General features: G+C 34.6%; 1 protein-coding gene across 3 annotated transcripts in view; it reads left to right on the plus strand.

The window, feature by feature from the left end:
- RIT2 (Ras like without CAAX 2) overlaps window positions 1-16204 on the plus strand; it is a 403073-nt gene that overhangs the window by 358555 nt on the left and 28314 nt on the right. Inside the window, exon 5 of one of the 3 annotated variants that reach the window (XM_063646038.1) lies at window positions 15699-15771. The exons of the other annotated variants lie outside the window; for them this stretch is intronic. Within the exon in view, the coding sequence (XP_063502108.1) occupies window positions 15699-15771 (73 nt within the window). The remainder of the gene's footprint in view (window positions 1-15698; window positions 15772-16204) is intronic. 3 annotated transcript variants of the gene reach the window in all.

The raw sequence follows: 16204 nt of genomic DNA on the forward strand, positions 1-16204 counted from the left end.
TATCCAAAACTACCTGAAGAAGCTATTAAAATACTTTTCCCTCTCCCAACTAAGTATCTATGTGATAGATAGCAAATATTTCATTAGCAAATATTTCATTAAGCAGCAGATATACGAATGTAGCTGTTTTGTATTAAACCAGATGCATTTGGAAAAATGTAAAACAATGACACTCTTCTCAACAAATATTTTTGTTTGCAAATTATAATTACTTTTTTCCAAAGTTATTTATGTTAACATATAAAGTGTATATTAATGTTATTTTACATGAATTAATAAATTATCAAATTTTCAAGTTAAAATTTGCTAATTTAAATTTTAAACTTTTAACATTCATATTAATTTTTAATTGTTAAATTTTACTAAATTAAAATAAATTTATTTTAAATAAATGAATACATATTTTAATGTATCAGTTTTAATTTTTAATAAGTAAATAATATTAACATATAACCAAGATAAGCAAAAGATCCATAGAATTCTCAATAATTTTTAAGAGTGGAATCTTGAGATCTAAAATGTTTGAAAACTTCTGCTTTAAACCATTAGGATTCATGTTTACTAATTCTAAAAGTTTTTACTGAGTATTCAGATGAGACTGATAGAAATAGTTAAGGAAAGACATATGCTTGTCTCCTATAAGCCAATTTAATTTGAGAGACAAGATACATTCATGTTGATTAAACTAAAGTGCATGGTATCAAAGAACTTATCACAAATGAGCAATTGCATTGACTCCGAACCTGCTAACTCATGTTTGGAAAACATAGCTTGAGCTTCAGATTTTTACAGTTGCTTCTTTAGTACTCAAAAAATATTTCTTTCTGCATTGAGTGTTTATTGTATTCTTTTTTTTCTTTTTATAATTATACTTTAAGTTCTAGGGTACATGTGCACAACGTGCAGGTTTGTTACATATGTATACATGTGCCATGTTGGTGTGCTGCACCCATTAACTCGTCATTTACATAAAAAAGATGCGTTCATGTCCTTTGTAGGGACATGGATGAAGCTGGAAACCATCATTCTCAGCAAACTATCGCAAGGACAAAAAACCAAACACCGCATGTTCTCACTCGTAGGTGGGAACTGAACAATGAGAACACTAGGACACAGGAAGGGGAATATCACACACCAGGGCCTGTCATGGCTTGGAGGGAGGGGGGAGGGATAGCATTAGGAGATATACCTATTATATTCTTTATGGCAGATTGCATAATAGAGTTTCTGTAAGGAAGCCCTTCATCCCTCCCGGAAGCATGCTGATGTTATTTTCTTTTTCCTGGAAATTTCATTTTGCTCTTTGAAAGACTCCATTTTTCCTGTCTATAAATTTTGTCACCTCTGGAGTATTTTCTGAAATTCTATGATGGTCTAGTATGATAATCAGAGCTGTAGAAATTCTGAACAGGATGAGGATAAAACAACATAGGATCACGGGGAAGTTCTCTGGAGCAAAAATACTGGATCTGAACAAATGAGTTTTGATAAATGGAAAGAAAGGTGACGGGTTTTTCTGGTGTGACACGAAGTCATAGCATTGAGATTTATTATGTAGGGTCTGTGGGTGGAAATGAGGAGCTCTATGTGACTGGAGCAAAGAGTTCACATAAAACACAAGTGAAAAATACCACTGGGATAATAGGATGAAACCAGAGATGATTGTCAGTCCCCAGAATTAAGATCAATTAATTGCCAAACTGTGCTCCAAACTGTTCTGTGTGAACTAACAGTAAAGGCAAAGCCATTTAAGTAAGCATACATTTGTATTTCAGTATCTTTGTGTTTTAATAGTTGCATATATTTTAATAAGTGATTTTATTTTAATTTCTATCAAAAACAAATATACCAAGTAGTTCTAAAGGCATAATGGTAGTGCTATAAAATTATTCTATAAATATATTTACTTCATGAATAACAATGTGTTGTGTCAGTTTTTAAATGCTTCGAGTAAATAAGAGTACACACAGAAGGTAGAAGATAGATATCAAAGTGACAGCTATCTAGAATAAATTCAAACCCCTTGTGTACAGGAAAGTTAAAACTCACACTAATATAAATCAGTCAACTACCAGACCAAAAGTCTTAACTTGGAAAACATAATTGTCAATACTTTGAGCCTCCTTGCCAATTATATCTCTAGGACCATTTTCCAGTCACTGGTTTTTATTTTCTTTTTTCTGTCCTCATGTGCCAAAAATTTGAGACATTCACCTCACTTTTTCACCCTTTTCATCTGTTGTGAATTACTGTTCTACTCATCTAGTTCCAAAGTTGTTTACTTTCATCTATAGTACATTCAATTTAAGAAATTATGGCATAGCATAAGATAGTATAGTACATTCAATTTAAGAAAGGTATTTTTAACTGCCTACTCAAGGATAAACTGTGTACAGATTCATGTTTTGGGCAAGTTACCCTGCCATCAGTATTCTCTGATGAATTTGGCGACCCTTTCTAACTGTAAAATGTATGAAAGATGCAAAGTGTGCTGGGCACGCTACCCCGTGTGCTGCCTGCCATCTCATTTAGTTCACCATCCCCACAATTCTAGAACTGTAGGTATACACAGGCAATACTATTTTATAAGTGAGATTGCTGACACACAAGGAGGATGAGTTCCACATATGCTGAAATACAAAACTATCCCTCATAAACAGAATAACCTCATGGTTGAGTCTTTTAGTACTGCTCAAAATTTGGGTCACCCTCAGTTATCTTATTTTATACAATAAAATAGCATAAGATGGAGACATCCTAATTTGAAACATTCTCACTCATAGCTGGAGTTGGATGATTCTAGAAATATAATTTAAATTTAAAAAAAAAAGAGAGGCCCAGAAACTTAACATGGATTTAATAATGATTCCTGAGAGATATAATCTCTCAACTCCATGTCCTGGGATCATTATAGACAAGACTTTAAAGTCATTTAAAAACCCAAAGCAGTAAATAATTTGGATCACAGCTATTCCTACAGAGCAAATGAAAAAAGTAATCAACTATGCCAAGCTTATGCAAATGAAACGTGAGACTTAAAGTAAAATGTCCATAGATAGCATCTTTCAGAAATTCAAAAATGCATTATCTCAACTAGCTCTGGAAAATAGGGTTTGATGACCTTCGAAATGACTGAATTATGAGATGCTGAAACCAAAGATGATTATGAATGGATAAATAATTTTTATAAAATATGAAAAAATGTTATATCTAAATTAATATATTATTTAACAAATGCTTTTATATGTATAACTAAATTTTAAAATTAAATATTACATTTAAATATGTGACTCATAGTTGGAAAATAGAATAGTTCTTTTAGATCTTCCTATATGGAACTTGTAAAATCCCTTACCTTTGATCATTTATAGTTACGTGTCTAATGATACATAACAAGGAAATGACAGAGAAGAGATTCAAGCTTCGGTCTGTTTGAATTGAAAGTGCATTCAATGTTCTATAAATCATGTTGTTAAAGTATTATGTAACTCCCTAAGAATACTAGGGTAATTCAAAGGAGATTAATGATTACTAAGGTATTTGAGAGTCTTAATGATAGATTTAAGATTTGAACTGAATATGGAAGGCTAGTTAAGATTTTTATTGACAGAAAAAACATTGCAATTGGTGTGAATGTAAAAAATGCAGTTGTTCCATTTCTAAAAATTTCTCTGATTTGGTGGACTAATAGTAATTCTAATATTTTACTAGCAGAAATGTCTTACATTTATTGAGAATTTACAATCAAGTACCATGTAAAGCATATTGGAAAATCTTCTCATTCAATATCTATAACTGCCCTGAACATTGCTATTACTCCCATTCTACAACGGAAGAAATTGAGGAAAATGAAGAGTAAGTAATTTGCCTGACAGCTAAAAGAAAATAGCAGCACAGTGGTTGAAACCCAAGTATTTTCAAATCCACCACCTTAGTTCCTCAACCATGGCATTCTCCCTCCTTTATCTTTCATTTCATTTTAAGATTATTATTATTATTATTATTATTATTTTTTTTTTGAGACAGAGTCTTGCTCTGTCACCCAGGCTGGAGTGCAGTGGCGCAATCTCGGCTCACTGCAAGCTCCGCCTCCCGGGTTCACGCCATTCTCCTGCCTCAGCCTCTCCGAGTAGCTGGGACTACAGGCGCCCGCCACCACGCCCGGCTAATTTTTTTGTATTTTTTAGTAGAGACGGGGTTTCACTGTGGTCTCGATTTCCTGACCTCGTGATCCGCCCGACTCGGCCTCCGAAAGTGCTGGGATTACAAGCGTGAGCCACTGCGCCCGGCCTTTTTTTTTTGTTTTTTTTTTTAGCGCGAGGGAGAGATGAACAAAGACTAGAATCATCAAGGAAGGGTTTATGTAGCTACCATATTTTGAGTTTGGCCTTGAAAAATATGCACAATTTAGATATACAAAAGGGAGATGGGCAAATATAATGTGAATAAAATGGTAGAAATATGGTAGAACTGTGTATGGTAGGAGAGTGGGAAGTACAACTACACTCACTCCAAATAACTAGTGAACAAGGAAAGCACGGTTTGGCCATTGTTAATTCTTTGAAAATTTCTTCCCCTGAAAGTTTTCCTTAATATCTAGAAGTACATGAGTGCTGAGTTATGGTGATTAATTGAAGGTTTCAGAAACAAATATCTGTAATATGTTACCCAATAAGGAATAATAAATGACCTTGCCATAATGGAGTTGATATAAATTTTACCTTCCATCAGCTTGTTAGAATTATAATCCAGCTCTCATGTCTACCAAATGTTTACAAATAAATTATTTTTAAAACGAGATCCACACTGATAAATATGATGTCATGTTCTATGGTACTTACCTGATTGGGAAACTCAGGGAAAATGGGCTATTAAATGTTCTTTTCTCTCTCTTCCCAGCTCACTCCTCTAAGCAGAATTAAGTAGTGCTTAATGTAACTATGAATATAGACATTTCACATGCAGCTCTCGTCCTCTGTCCGGCCTCTGGAACTTGTTTTAAAATTATAAACTTAAAAAAATCAACATTTTTGTTTAAAATAGAAAAAAAAATTAAGTGTTATTTCAGTTGAAAACCACCTAATTTTTTATTACTCCTGAAGCTGGTATTCAGAACTGCATTTAACATTGCACAGGCTAAATATAATTTGACCAACTCATGTAAAATCTTTATTTCCTTCCACTTATCTTGAAATCCTCTCATTATTTCTCCCATACCTTTACTCTTTGCCATAATTTCTCCATAACCACTTTCTGCCTGTCCATTTTTGCCCACATATCAATGACCAGCTTAGGTTCCATTTTTTGGAGCGGCTTTCTGTAGCCACTCCAGTCCTTACTATCCTCACTTTTGCCTTGGTTTCCTTATTATTTTGAGTGACATATACACACATTACACAATTAATTCCATGCATGGCATCAGAATCTGCACAAACATATGTTTGCTAAGACACTAATACTCAGAATGAAATAAGTTGGACTTAAAAGTATTTTAAACACAGCATCTATAGACTTTGTAGTACAAACTGAGTTCCTGGACTATCGTGGTTGGTCCACTGGCCTATGGTTGCTCATGTGTAACTGTTTCCATCAACGATTGTCTTGTTTCTCGCCTTTCTCTATTATTGAATTCTTAAGACCATTACCTTTCCAGACTCCCTAGTAATGATCTTGCTTATTCTTTGCCTGTCTCTGGCACTTAAAATTTTCCAAGTGGATATAAGATTCTGCCTTTTGTTGTCCATGTTTAGCGCTCTCTGTCTTGTAATTGAAACATTTACATTCCCCACCAAGGGGATTCTAGGCCACATTAAGCTTAGGCTTAAAACCATAATGATTAAAGCATATCTGCTTTTCAGTTTCTATGATTCTCCTTACGAACACTGACCTGCAGAATTCTTACAATATTTTTAGAACATTTATTTTCTAGCCTGTATGATGTTTTGTATGCTATTCTTTTCTTTGTCTAAATTGTCTTACACTTATAGAGCACGACTGTTTTATATTGCATCTATCTACCTATCTTTCCACCTATCTGTATATCTATTAATCTATCCATCTATCTTTCTATCAATCATCTTGCTAGCCAGGCAAATATGTGTATAAATGAACACATCATATATTATAAATATCTTATAAGATATATGTAAATATATTATAAATATTTCTATTTTTTAAGCAAATTATCCTGCTGCCTGTTATATGGTATAACAATTTAGAAAGAGCCAAATAACATACTATATAACACTAAGGAATAAGAGCATAGTAGTTATTCAATAAATACTTTACTCAAAAATACATGAGCACTAATCTCTAACTATTAATTTTATAAATTAGCTATAGTAACAAGGAACAATTTTTGAGCAGCCCAACTAAATGTCAATTGAGTGGATGGTTAAATAGCCATCTTCCAGACACTTAAGGCTAATCCAGTCTTTACCTCCAGATAAAATCAATACTGAACACACAAAGAAACTATACATTTTCCTGTGCTTTGAAAGATATTGAACAGTTAGATTTTTTTCTGAAACTTGAAGCTAATCTTTAATATATTTTCCAGGAGTTATTATAAATATTTATTTGCTGTTGCATCAGAAAACTTTTCTTAGTTGGAAAAATGCCAGAAATAGAACAATGCAAAAAGGCAGATGAAATTATCCCTTTTCCCAAGAGCAAAAGTCAAATAGCAAATGTCTGTTAGTTTCAGCTCTACCCCATCAGACTTTTGCTTACAACTGTAAAGGAAGGGATTCATTTAAGTTCGCATTATTCTCCTTAGTCTTGCTTATCTTTCAGAATACATTAACACAAGCGTGCAAATAATTGAAAAGCAACAAGCAAGACCGAGAAGAGTCAGAGAACAAAATCCCCAAAAAGCAGAACTAGCTCATATGCGCTAGTATGTTTTAATGCATGCTATCAATATTTATCAATAACCCAGCTCAATTCTACCATTCCTCTGGGTTCTGGTGCCTAAAAGTCATGAGGAATATGGTGACAGATGTGTGGAGCACAATCCTGACCTTCTGAGTAGCGGCAGTTGAGGCTCCCAGGGAGAGATCAGAGAGGCTGCTTTGGGTGGTTAGCCACGCGGAATAAACAAAAGGGAAGGTTCGCAGCTCTTAGGTTTTCTCTCCCTTGCTTTCGGATGACAGAAATCACCAATTTCAATCTGTCCTTCTTAGCATTATGAAGAAAAGCATTTATCAGGGGATTATGCTGCTGCTTTAGGTATGTAGAAATTTAAGCAGAATTTTCAAATAAGTATGAAAGAGGAAGACAAATATTTGGTCTTTTAGAATATATAAACTGAAAAGAATATCAGGAAAACATCATTTATAGAGTTTCTGTTTATTATTCCTTACAGCCTACAATTCATAAAATCAGAAATGTTAAAGTGAACCAGTTTGCATTATTTTCAGAGTGGATTTCTTTTTATACTTATTTTCAGTATATTTGATTCTTTTCTCAGTTTGAAAACACTTTCACAGTTATTATTTGAGTCAAGTAACCAGTAAAGTATAGTGCTTAAAGTTTCGCTGCAAGTCAACCACAAAGGAAATGATTATTTTTACCAAGATATTTTCTTTCTTTTTGCCTCAGTTTCCTCATATATAAAATAGAGATGATAATAGTACCATCTAACATTGTTGTGACAATTGAATGTGTGAACCAAAAATAAAATTCTAATCCCCCCAACCGACTGACTGGACAACTGCTTGGCCAATGGGTAAAAAAAAAAAGCCTAAAAAGCTAGTTCAGGCCATGAGGGAAAGTGAGAGTCAGACATGGCGCATTACACTTTCCTCCCTTTAGAATTCAGTCACAACTGACCAACATCAACATTAACGCAGAAAGATATTACGACTGACAAAACAAATTCTTTGTAGCAAATAAGATAGCAAGTTCCAACTTGTCTCTGGTATAAAATCATGTGATAGACAGTGGCCCCTGAAGGAAATCAAAGTATTTTACCCCAAAATACGTTTCTTTGATGTATGTTGAAATGGTCCTGCAAAAGTCTCTTACACAGAAAATTTACATTATATAGAGAATCTCCTTCTCTTACTAGGTCTTTTCCAGAGAGTCTGACACCTTTTAAGATCTGAGAAGAGACATTTACATCTATTCTCTCTGAAGCCTGCTACCTGGAGGTGTCATCTACATGACAGGAAGCTTGGGCTTCCAGAACCCTTTCCTGCCTTACCTTAACTCAAGCTGAGTTGAAGTCTTCAGGCAGAGCTTAACTCTTTCAACCAATGGTCAATCAGGAAATCTTGAAATCCTCCTATGAGCTGGAAGCCCCCTGCTTCCAGATGTCCTGCCTTTGGGGCTGAACCAATTATACCAAGCCAATGCATTGATTTATGTCTTTGACTATAACTTCTGCCTCCCTAAAATATATAAAATCAAGCTGTAACCCAACACCATGGGTACATGTCCTCAGGACCCCTTGAGGCTGTGACATGGGCCATGATCCCTAACCCTGGCAAAAAAAAAAAAAAAAACCTCTAAATTGAGACTTGACTAGGCATTTGATTTAACGATTTTATATATATATATATATATATATATATATATAAAACAAATAATTTAATATATATAAAACATTTAGAAATTTACAACTATCATATCATAGTTACTCAATGGCTATTTTTAAGTTTCATTACCTAGCAAAATCGACTATTCTCTCCATTTCATGTATAAAAAATCCAAGATCCTTGGATATTAAGTAACCTGCTCAAGGTCACGGGGCAGTTAGTGGCAAAGTCAGAGTTGCTCTTTGAGCAATATTACCTTTGTGTTCACACAGGTGTTAACTTATGATCTTATTTGTAGGCCATTTCCAAATCACATTGACTTCTCTCATAGAACCTCTATTCCCTTGATTTTTTCAGTAATTCTCTCATGCATTTTCATTTCTGTTTATTGAACAGACGGTGAGCTCTGTAGGATGAGAATTACATTTATATTGTGATCACATATTTCACAGTTCCTGTTATTATACTATAAAAATAATTGCACCAGGTACTTATTAAAAATGGAAAGGAAGATTTCATTCAAGACTATTGCAGTAAGGGTCAAGACTTGCAATAGAAGAGAGAGTTTGAATTTAATCCCCCTGCAAAAAAAGCTGGGAGATTTTTAACCACCAGGGTGAGCTAATGGAAAAGCACTGTAGGATGTTGTGAGGGAATTTTCTCCATGTGATCAGGTTATGTGTTTGTTAATTGTCACTTGTTGGAAAAAAGCCTCTTACCCTCCAACAGAGGAAGGGAGACAGGGGCTCTATCTTTTTTGACAATTGCATTTCAGTGGGATGGCTCACAAGTTCTTGAAAAAAAATATTCATGCGTTGAAGATTTACATCTCAAAGGAGAAGAGAAAACACAAGGGCAAGTTTTATAAAATAAATGCTCTAAGTAAAGGGAGGTCAGGGGTCTCTCGGCAGGAAGAAGTCAGTCTAAAGTTCAGTTGAGCTGAGGACAACATTTAGGACATCTTGGTCAATATGAAAATCATGGTGTCTTCACTAAATTTATTTCTTGGAATCAAAAAAGATCTCAGTCAAACCTCTGATTTTTATAATGTGCTGGTTCAATTAACATTTTTCTGGGGAAGGGGGTTACTAGGGAAATCGAAAAGAGTTCATAGTAAGTCAATGAGTTTAATGAATCATAACCAATCTCTTGTCCAGAGGGAAATAGATTTTTCAGAGCTGCAACTGACAAGCAGTCAAATGGATTGCCTCTTTTTGTGTGTGTGCCGTCTTTGCCCATTATGGGATAGAAGTGCTCAAGAGCATTTAGATGCTTGCCAAATGGTTAAGGAAAATATGTAAAATAAGAAATTAGCTGTTCAGATATAGACATTTGGAATGTTTCAATCTACATGGAATTTTTAGCAGCTAGGACTCAAGAGAAAGGATACAGGCATCATGTGGTGGGTAATAGAGCTGGTAATGATGACTGCAGACTTGCTGGCCTGGTGCTGTCAGGGGGTCTGGTGCTGCGAACAATAGAATGACTTCTAAAACTGACAGATGATCCCATGTACATGGGTTATCATTTTTCTGTTAAAATATATTTAATGTGTTCACTAGGAAAATGCATTGGTCTTTCTTAATTTTCAATTTTATATGGAGTATAAGTGTTTATAAAGTCCAGTAGATATTTATAGATAATTAATCATTAGCAAACATATGTTAAGATCTTTTACAGAGTTAATAGATTTAAAAAAGAGAGAAAAAAGATGACAGTAAGATTTCCAAGGGTTAACTAAAATTATCTGTTTTCTTAATTGATGGAAAGTCACCATCTGGAGCTGCCATATTTTCTGTAAAGATTTTTTGTCTTTTGGTGACACTGTAAGAGAGGAAATGAGCATATAATTCCTGTTCTGATTGCAGAAGGGAGCAGTCCAGACCTAATTAACTAAGGGGCTTAATGATACTATTTTAGAGTACTTGTGTAGATCAGTCCTACTCTGTGCCTTTGCTCTAAAAGCACAGCAGCCAGCCATAGGCAGCATGAGGGCTTTGAACATCAAATTTCCAAATGGGAGTTGTAGGGAAGAACACACACAAAAAAGTTTTCCTGAAAACCAATATGCAAAGAGGATCAATAGGATAAACGGTGTGCCAAATTGGAGTTACTATGTTGCAAGTGTTCTTTACTTATTGATGATCATTTTATGAAGTATGTTTTTAAATATATAGGATTATTTTGTCATGTAGCAAGAGATTATATGGTTTATGCTGGCTAAAAGTTCCAGACACCACTGCTTATCTGATACTAGCTATTTAAGTTAAACATATGCTTTTAGGAGAAAACAACTAGCCTCTTCCATGGAGTAAGCCTTGAAAATTCAATTTTTGGTAGCAGTAGCTTCCATTGAAAAAATAAGACTGTGGTCTAAAGCTATGTTACTAAAATCTCTAGCAAATCTGAAGTGAGGGGTGACCTGGGTCTAAATGACAATATGTATACTGACAATGAGCTCCAACATATTACATCCCATTTTACTTGACATATCAGCAGCAACTTTTGACACAGTTGATCACTTTTTTCTTTTGAAACAGGAAGCATTCTTTACATGGCTTTCAGGATTCCACATTCCCCTGGTTATTTTCCTATTGTATTGGCTACTGCTTCTAAGTCTTCTTTGTTGGTTCCTCTTCCTTTTCCCGACCTGAAAATATTGAAAGTCCCAGAGATTTATTTACACTCAGACATCCAGGATCATGACTTAAATGCCATCTATATGCTGTTGAATCCCAAATTTATGTCTCCAGTCTTGTTTCTCTTTTTTTTTTTTTTTTTGAAGTCCAGACATGTGTTTCCGATGGCCAGACTGACATTTTTTCTTCTCAATGGGAAGGCTTAATATTTTATTTCAAACTGAAAGATTTCTGAGCAGAATTTTTGATTTCTCCTGCCCTCAAACTTTTATGTTTTTCTCATCTCAGTAAATAGCACATTGTTCACCCAACTGATCAGGACACAAACCTAAGAACAACTTTCCCCCCTCTTTTCTTAAACCCACATGCAATCTGGGAACAATATGTTCAAAGTATTGCAAAATCTGACCATTTTCCTCCACCTTTTCTACCACCACCCTAATACAATCTCATGCTTTTAAAATACTTCAATAAATTTCTTTGTTTTCCTTTTTCTTCTACTCTAGACTTTCTAAAGTCTATTCTAGATACATGTTGACCATCACATTTTGAAAATGTAACTCTGATAATGTTATTTCCCTTCTTTATGCCCTTCCCATTGCTTCTCATTACACTGAATCTCCTGCATGTGAATTATTTTATTATTATTATAATTTTGTTGAACAATAATTGTGAGTGTGAGAAACAGGGTCATGATTCTTAAATTTGAATTTAGACTCTAGTGCAAAACTTTTGGCAAGTTGTTAAATCTCTCTGAGCCTCAGTGTCCTTGTTCATAAATGGATATGATACTAGTACTTCATAAGTTTGTTTTTATTAAAATTAAATAAGATATTTGATATTGATAAATTTAAGAAGCAGGTTGAAAATTAAATAAGATATTTGATATTGATAAATTTAAGAAGCATGTAAAATTGACATTTTTTACTTTTTTGGTATAATTTCCAATGAACACAGAGTTCATGTGTTTGTAGTAGTTCTCAGTGAAGGTTAAAAATTAGTTATAATAATATCACCCTTTTATGTGTAAGCCTATGAGTTCCATGGAGTGAATGACTGGGTTTATCTTGTACTTTCTGTATCAAGAACCAACTACAGGTTTAACAGGTGTCAGGCATCAGTTAGTAATTGCTGAAAGAATAAATAAGTGAATGAATGAATCTAATAAAATTGTCACCTATCTTTATTCTCAGGTGTCTTTGCTCTTTTGATCATCTATTTTCCAACTGTTTATATATTTGCATTTGCCCAAGACCTGGAAATACTTTTCTTCAGATTCTATCCTTCCTATCACTATATCTTCCCTTTGTGTTTATGCCCTTTTCCTACACTGTTACACTCGAGCCAAAATCCGGACTGCTTGAAGCTGCCAACTTTAATCACAAAGTAAGTTGAACCCATCTTCGAGCTCTTACAGCATTTCTCATGATCTCAGCACATCAATTTATTGCCTTAAGCAAGATACTTCTTTATTTTTTTACTCAATAGTACTGAGAAGGAGAAAAGAAAGTACGAAAGTGTGTGTATGTGTGTATTTACATCTCTCTGTGTGTGTGTGTGTGTGTGCGTGCGTGTGTATGTGTGTGTGTTAGTTTCTTCTGCCCTCAGAACTGCCTTGGGAAAGTCTAGAAAAGAGGAAATCCATAGATGGCTATCAGGAATCTATTTTGATCCTGATGTCACTGTTTACTCTTAAGAGGGTATGGCATTTATTTATTTATTTATTTATTTATTTATTTATTTATTTTTGAGACGGAGTCTCGCTCTGTCTCCCAGGCTGGAGTGCAGTGGCGCAATCTAGGTTCACTGCCAGCTCCGCGTCCCAGGTTCACGCCAGTCTCCTGCCTCAGCCTCCTGAGTAGCTGGGACTACAGGCGCCTGCCACCACGCCCGGCTAATGTTTTGTATTTTTAGTAGAAACGGGGTTTCACCGTGTTAGCCAAGATGGTCTCAATCTCCTGACCTTGTGATCTGCCCGTCTCGGCCTCCCAAAGTGCTGGGATTACAGACGTGAGCCACCGCGCCCGGCCGGGTATGGCATTTATTAATGTGGTACCTAAAATATTTCTGGGTCTTTACCTTCTGGACACGTAGTTGATTTACCCTTCATAGTTTTCTTATGATTGTATGAAGCCATGTCACTTCTGGGCCAAAATATTTAATTATTACTGCGAGGCCTTTCAGATATGTCTTTTCTCTCTAGCATAGTGATTAGCCTTATTAAAGATGGCAGCTCTTACAATACAATGGATTCCTGAGTGGCTACAATGAACAGAACCCTCAGCCGAACTGTGGTGAAGGTTGCATATGTCACAAATAAATGTAATGTGTGTAAGAAACTTTTGTTATGTTGTGCCACTAAGACTTGGACTCCCTGTTATATCAATATAAACTGATAAACACGTAAGTTCACTTTTTCAACAAAACATCATTTTCTACTCCTCTTGCTTATTTTGCAATGAGCAAAGTATAGATGATAAGGTTTAATGTGCTCAAAAGCATAATACAATTTGAAGTCTCAATCTCTGCGATCATACTGTTGTGTATAAAAAAGTGTCACTAGAAGAACATATATGTGGTCATGGTCATGTTCATGTTTCCATCACTACGTATTAAAGGTAATGGAATTTCAGAATCTACTATAAGCTTCTCATTCAAAAAATGTTTTACTTTTGGGAAAACTAATATAAGAATAAAAGACATTTAGATATAGCTCTCCTAATATTTCACAATAATTTTGATATTTAAAATAAATAAACAAATTGAGTAAGGCTATCTCTCCATGGTGTCAACTTATTCATTTGGTTTAGTTAAAAAAAAAAAGTCTAGTCAATTTGAACGATTGATAATGTTAAAAAAAAATGCCTATCTACCTGATTGACCTGATTTCTCTGTGTCACATAAATACTGTCTGGGGAAATGATAGTGATAATATTTCTATGTTTTACCTTTTCTTTTTTGTTTTCTTATCTGAGGACAGGTCTTTCATAGATACACTGATACAGTCAAGTTGTGGGGCAGCAATGAGAGAGTATGCTACTCTCCAAGGAAGACACATAATGGATTTACCCCTCATGGTTTTCTGGCCTCTTAGAGACTTTCCCCCTATAGTTAAATTACTAGGTCCTGTCTGAAAAAATCGCCTATGAAGTTGGGAGGAGAGTGGGGGAAAAAGCAATGCAAAGCAAAGCGAAGCAAAGAAACCACCATTGAGTCTACCATTTAAATATGTAGTCATTAAACTAATACTAGTCTCACAGTGAGACTTCGAAGAGAAAAAAAAAAAAAAACATCTTGTAAATGGTCTGAATTGCTTTCCTTTTCTTAACTTTTACTGGCGTGAAAATATCTTTTTTGTTTAAAGAAGTGTTAACCTACTGGCTCCTAGTGACGCTGATTAATTGCTTTTCACAGCATTGGTAAAACTGTCAATTCCATTGCTCTCATTCACGTTTAGTTCAACATTTTCTACAAACCTTTTTGTGTACCAATTAGAATTTAGAGGAAAACCAAGTAAATGAAAGAGGGAAATATTTTCCTGTTAGTCATTTTAAATAATTACTATTTTAAAGAATAAAATATAGGAAGAGTCCAGCTTTTGTGTTATAGAGATAGACATGGTAAATCCAGTTAATGCCAACTCTTCTATCATCTCTCTGATCAATTATTATTTCCTGAGGATCCTTTCTCCAACTTCCTTGATTGGATGTATTCAAATTTGTATACTAATTAATTCTTCATACAATTATCCTTCATAGCATTTATTGTAATTGCTATTGTATATTAAATTGACTAATTACTATGCATTTCAGTACTAAAATATACACTCAAAAATTGAGGATAGAGACTATATTAGATACTGCTCACCCAGCATGTAGTACAGACTTGCCACCAAATAAATTATTTAAAACAAATTTGCTTAAAGGAGGGCATATTTCAGTCTTCTGGTCTCTGTACTGGCTAACTATTCAAGTCCACTGTTGTTAAAAACCTTAGTCGGCCACACCCATGTTAATAATCTTAGTTTGCCACACTCATAATCTAGAAAATAAACTTTTTTTCATCAGTTTATATTCCCGATATTCTTACCTTCAGATTCTATCAATGCTATCACTCTGTTTTTATTATTTATTCCAAGCATATACAAAGAGCTTCCTTTCATTACCTTTGGTTTGAATTGATTTCCTTTCAATCTGTTTTCTCAGAGAGTCAGAGATGTCAGTTCTGCATCAAACTTTATGATCAGTTCATAAATATCAGGAGTTTTAAAGACTTTCACTTTATTTGCATATACATAAATATTTATTAAGAAAACACCAATATTTAGTCTTTGCCGTGCACAGAAGGGGGTTAAAAACAATTTTATTTTTCCCTGGATGAAGAGATACAGTGTGTAAAGAAACAGGCCTTTTTAATATGGCTTAAGTTTATGGCTCTTATTGGAGGGTAAGTTGTCTCAAATGAAAGGAGAATTTTAAATAAACACGTCTTTGCTCTCCACCCTTGACCCTTCTCCCAGACCCACGGTTCTCCCAAGGTCTCGCTAGATCTGGTGTGCAGCAGCAGCAACATATATAAAGAGCTTCCCAAAGGTAAGAGCAAAAATCATTTCCAACTACCCCAGGATTTCCCTTCCCAGAGTTTTGGGGGTGAGGCTGAAAATTTCAAGCTTTTAATCATGGCTTGGCCTTTCTGGTGATCAGCTCTCATCCAGGAGCCCAAGAAAGTCAAAAGTCACCTCTTTAGAACAAAAGACAATTTTGTCACCAAGAACAATTTATTAGGAGCTCTGTATCAGGAACCACGGTCAAAGAGCAAAAATTAGAACAATAAGTGTACCTAGCGTCCTAATTGCTCAAGAAATTACAGATGTTTTAGTGGATCTTTGCCAGGAACTGGTAGCAGAGACCTTTTATACATTTAGCACCCTCCATATATTTGTTCAAATCAATTCATTCATGATTTTAATAATCAAACTGTATTACATATATACTGTATGGTAATACCAAATTCTGAGAAAAAAAA

The sequence above is a fragment of the Symphalangus syndactylus genome, chromosome 1 (genome assembly GCF_028878055.3).
Source record: "Symphalangus syndactylus isolate Jambi chromosome 1, NHGRI_mSymSyn1-v2.1_pri, whole genome shotgun sequence".
In the NCBI taxonomy this organism is placed as follows: domain Eukaryota; kingdom Metazoa; phylum Chordata; class Mammalia; order Primates; family Hylobatidae; genus Symphalangus; species Symphalangus syndactylus.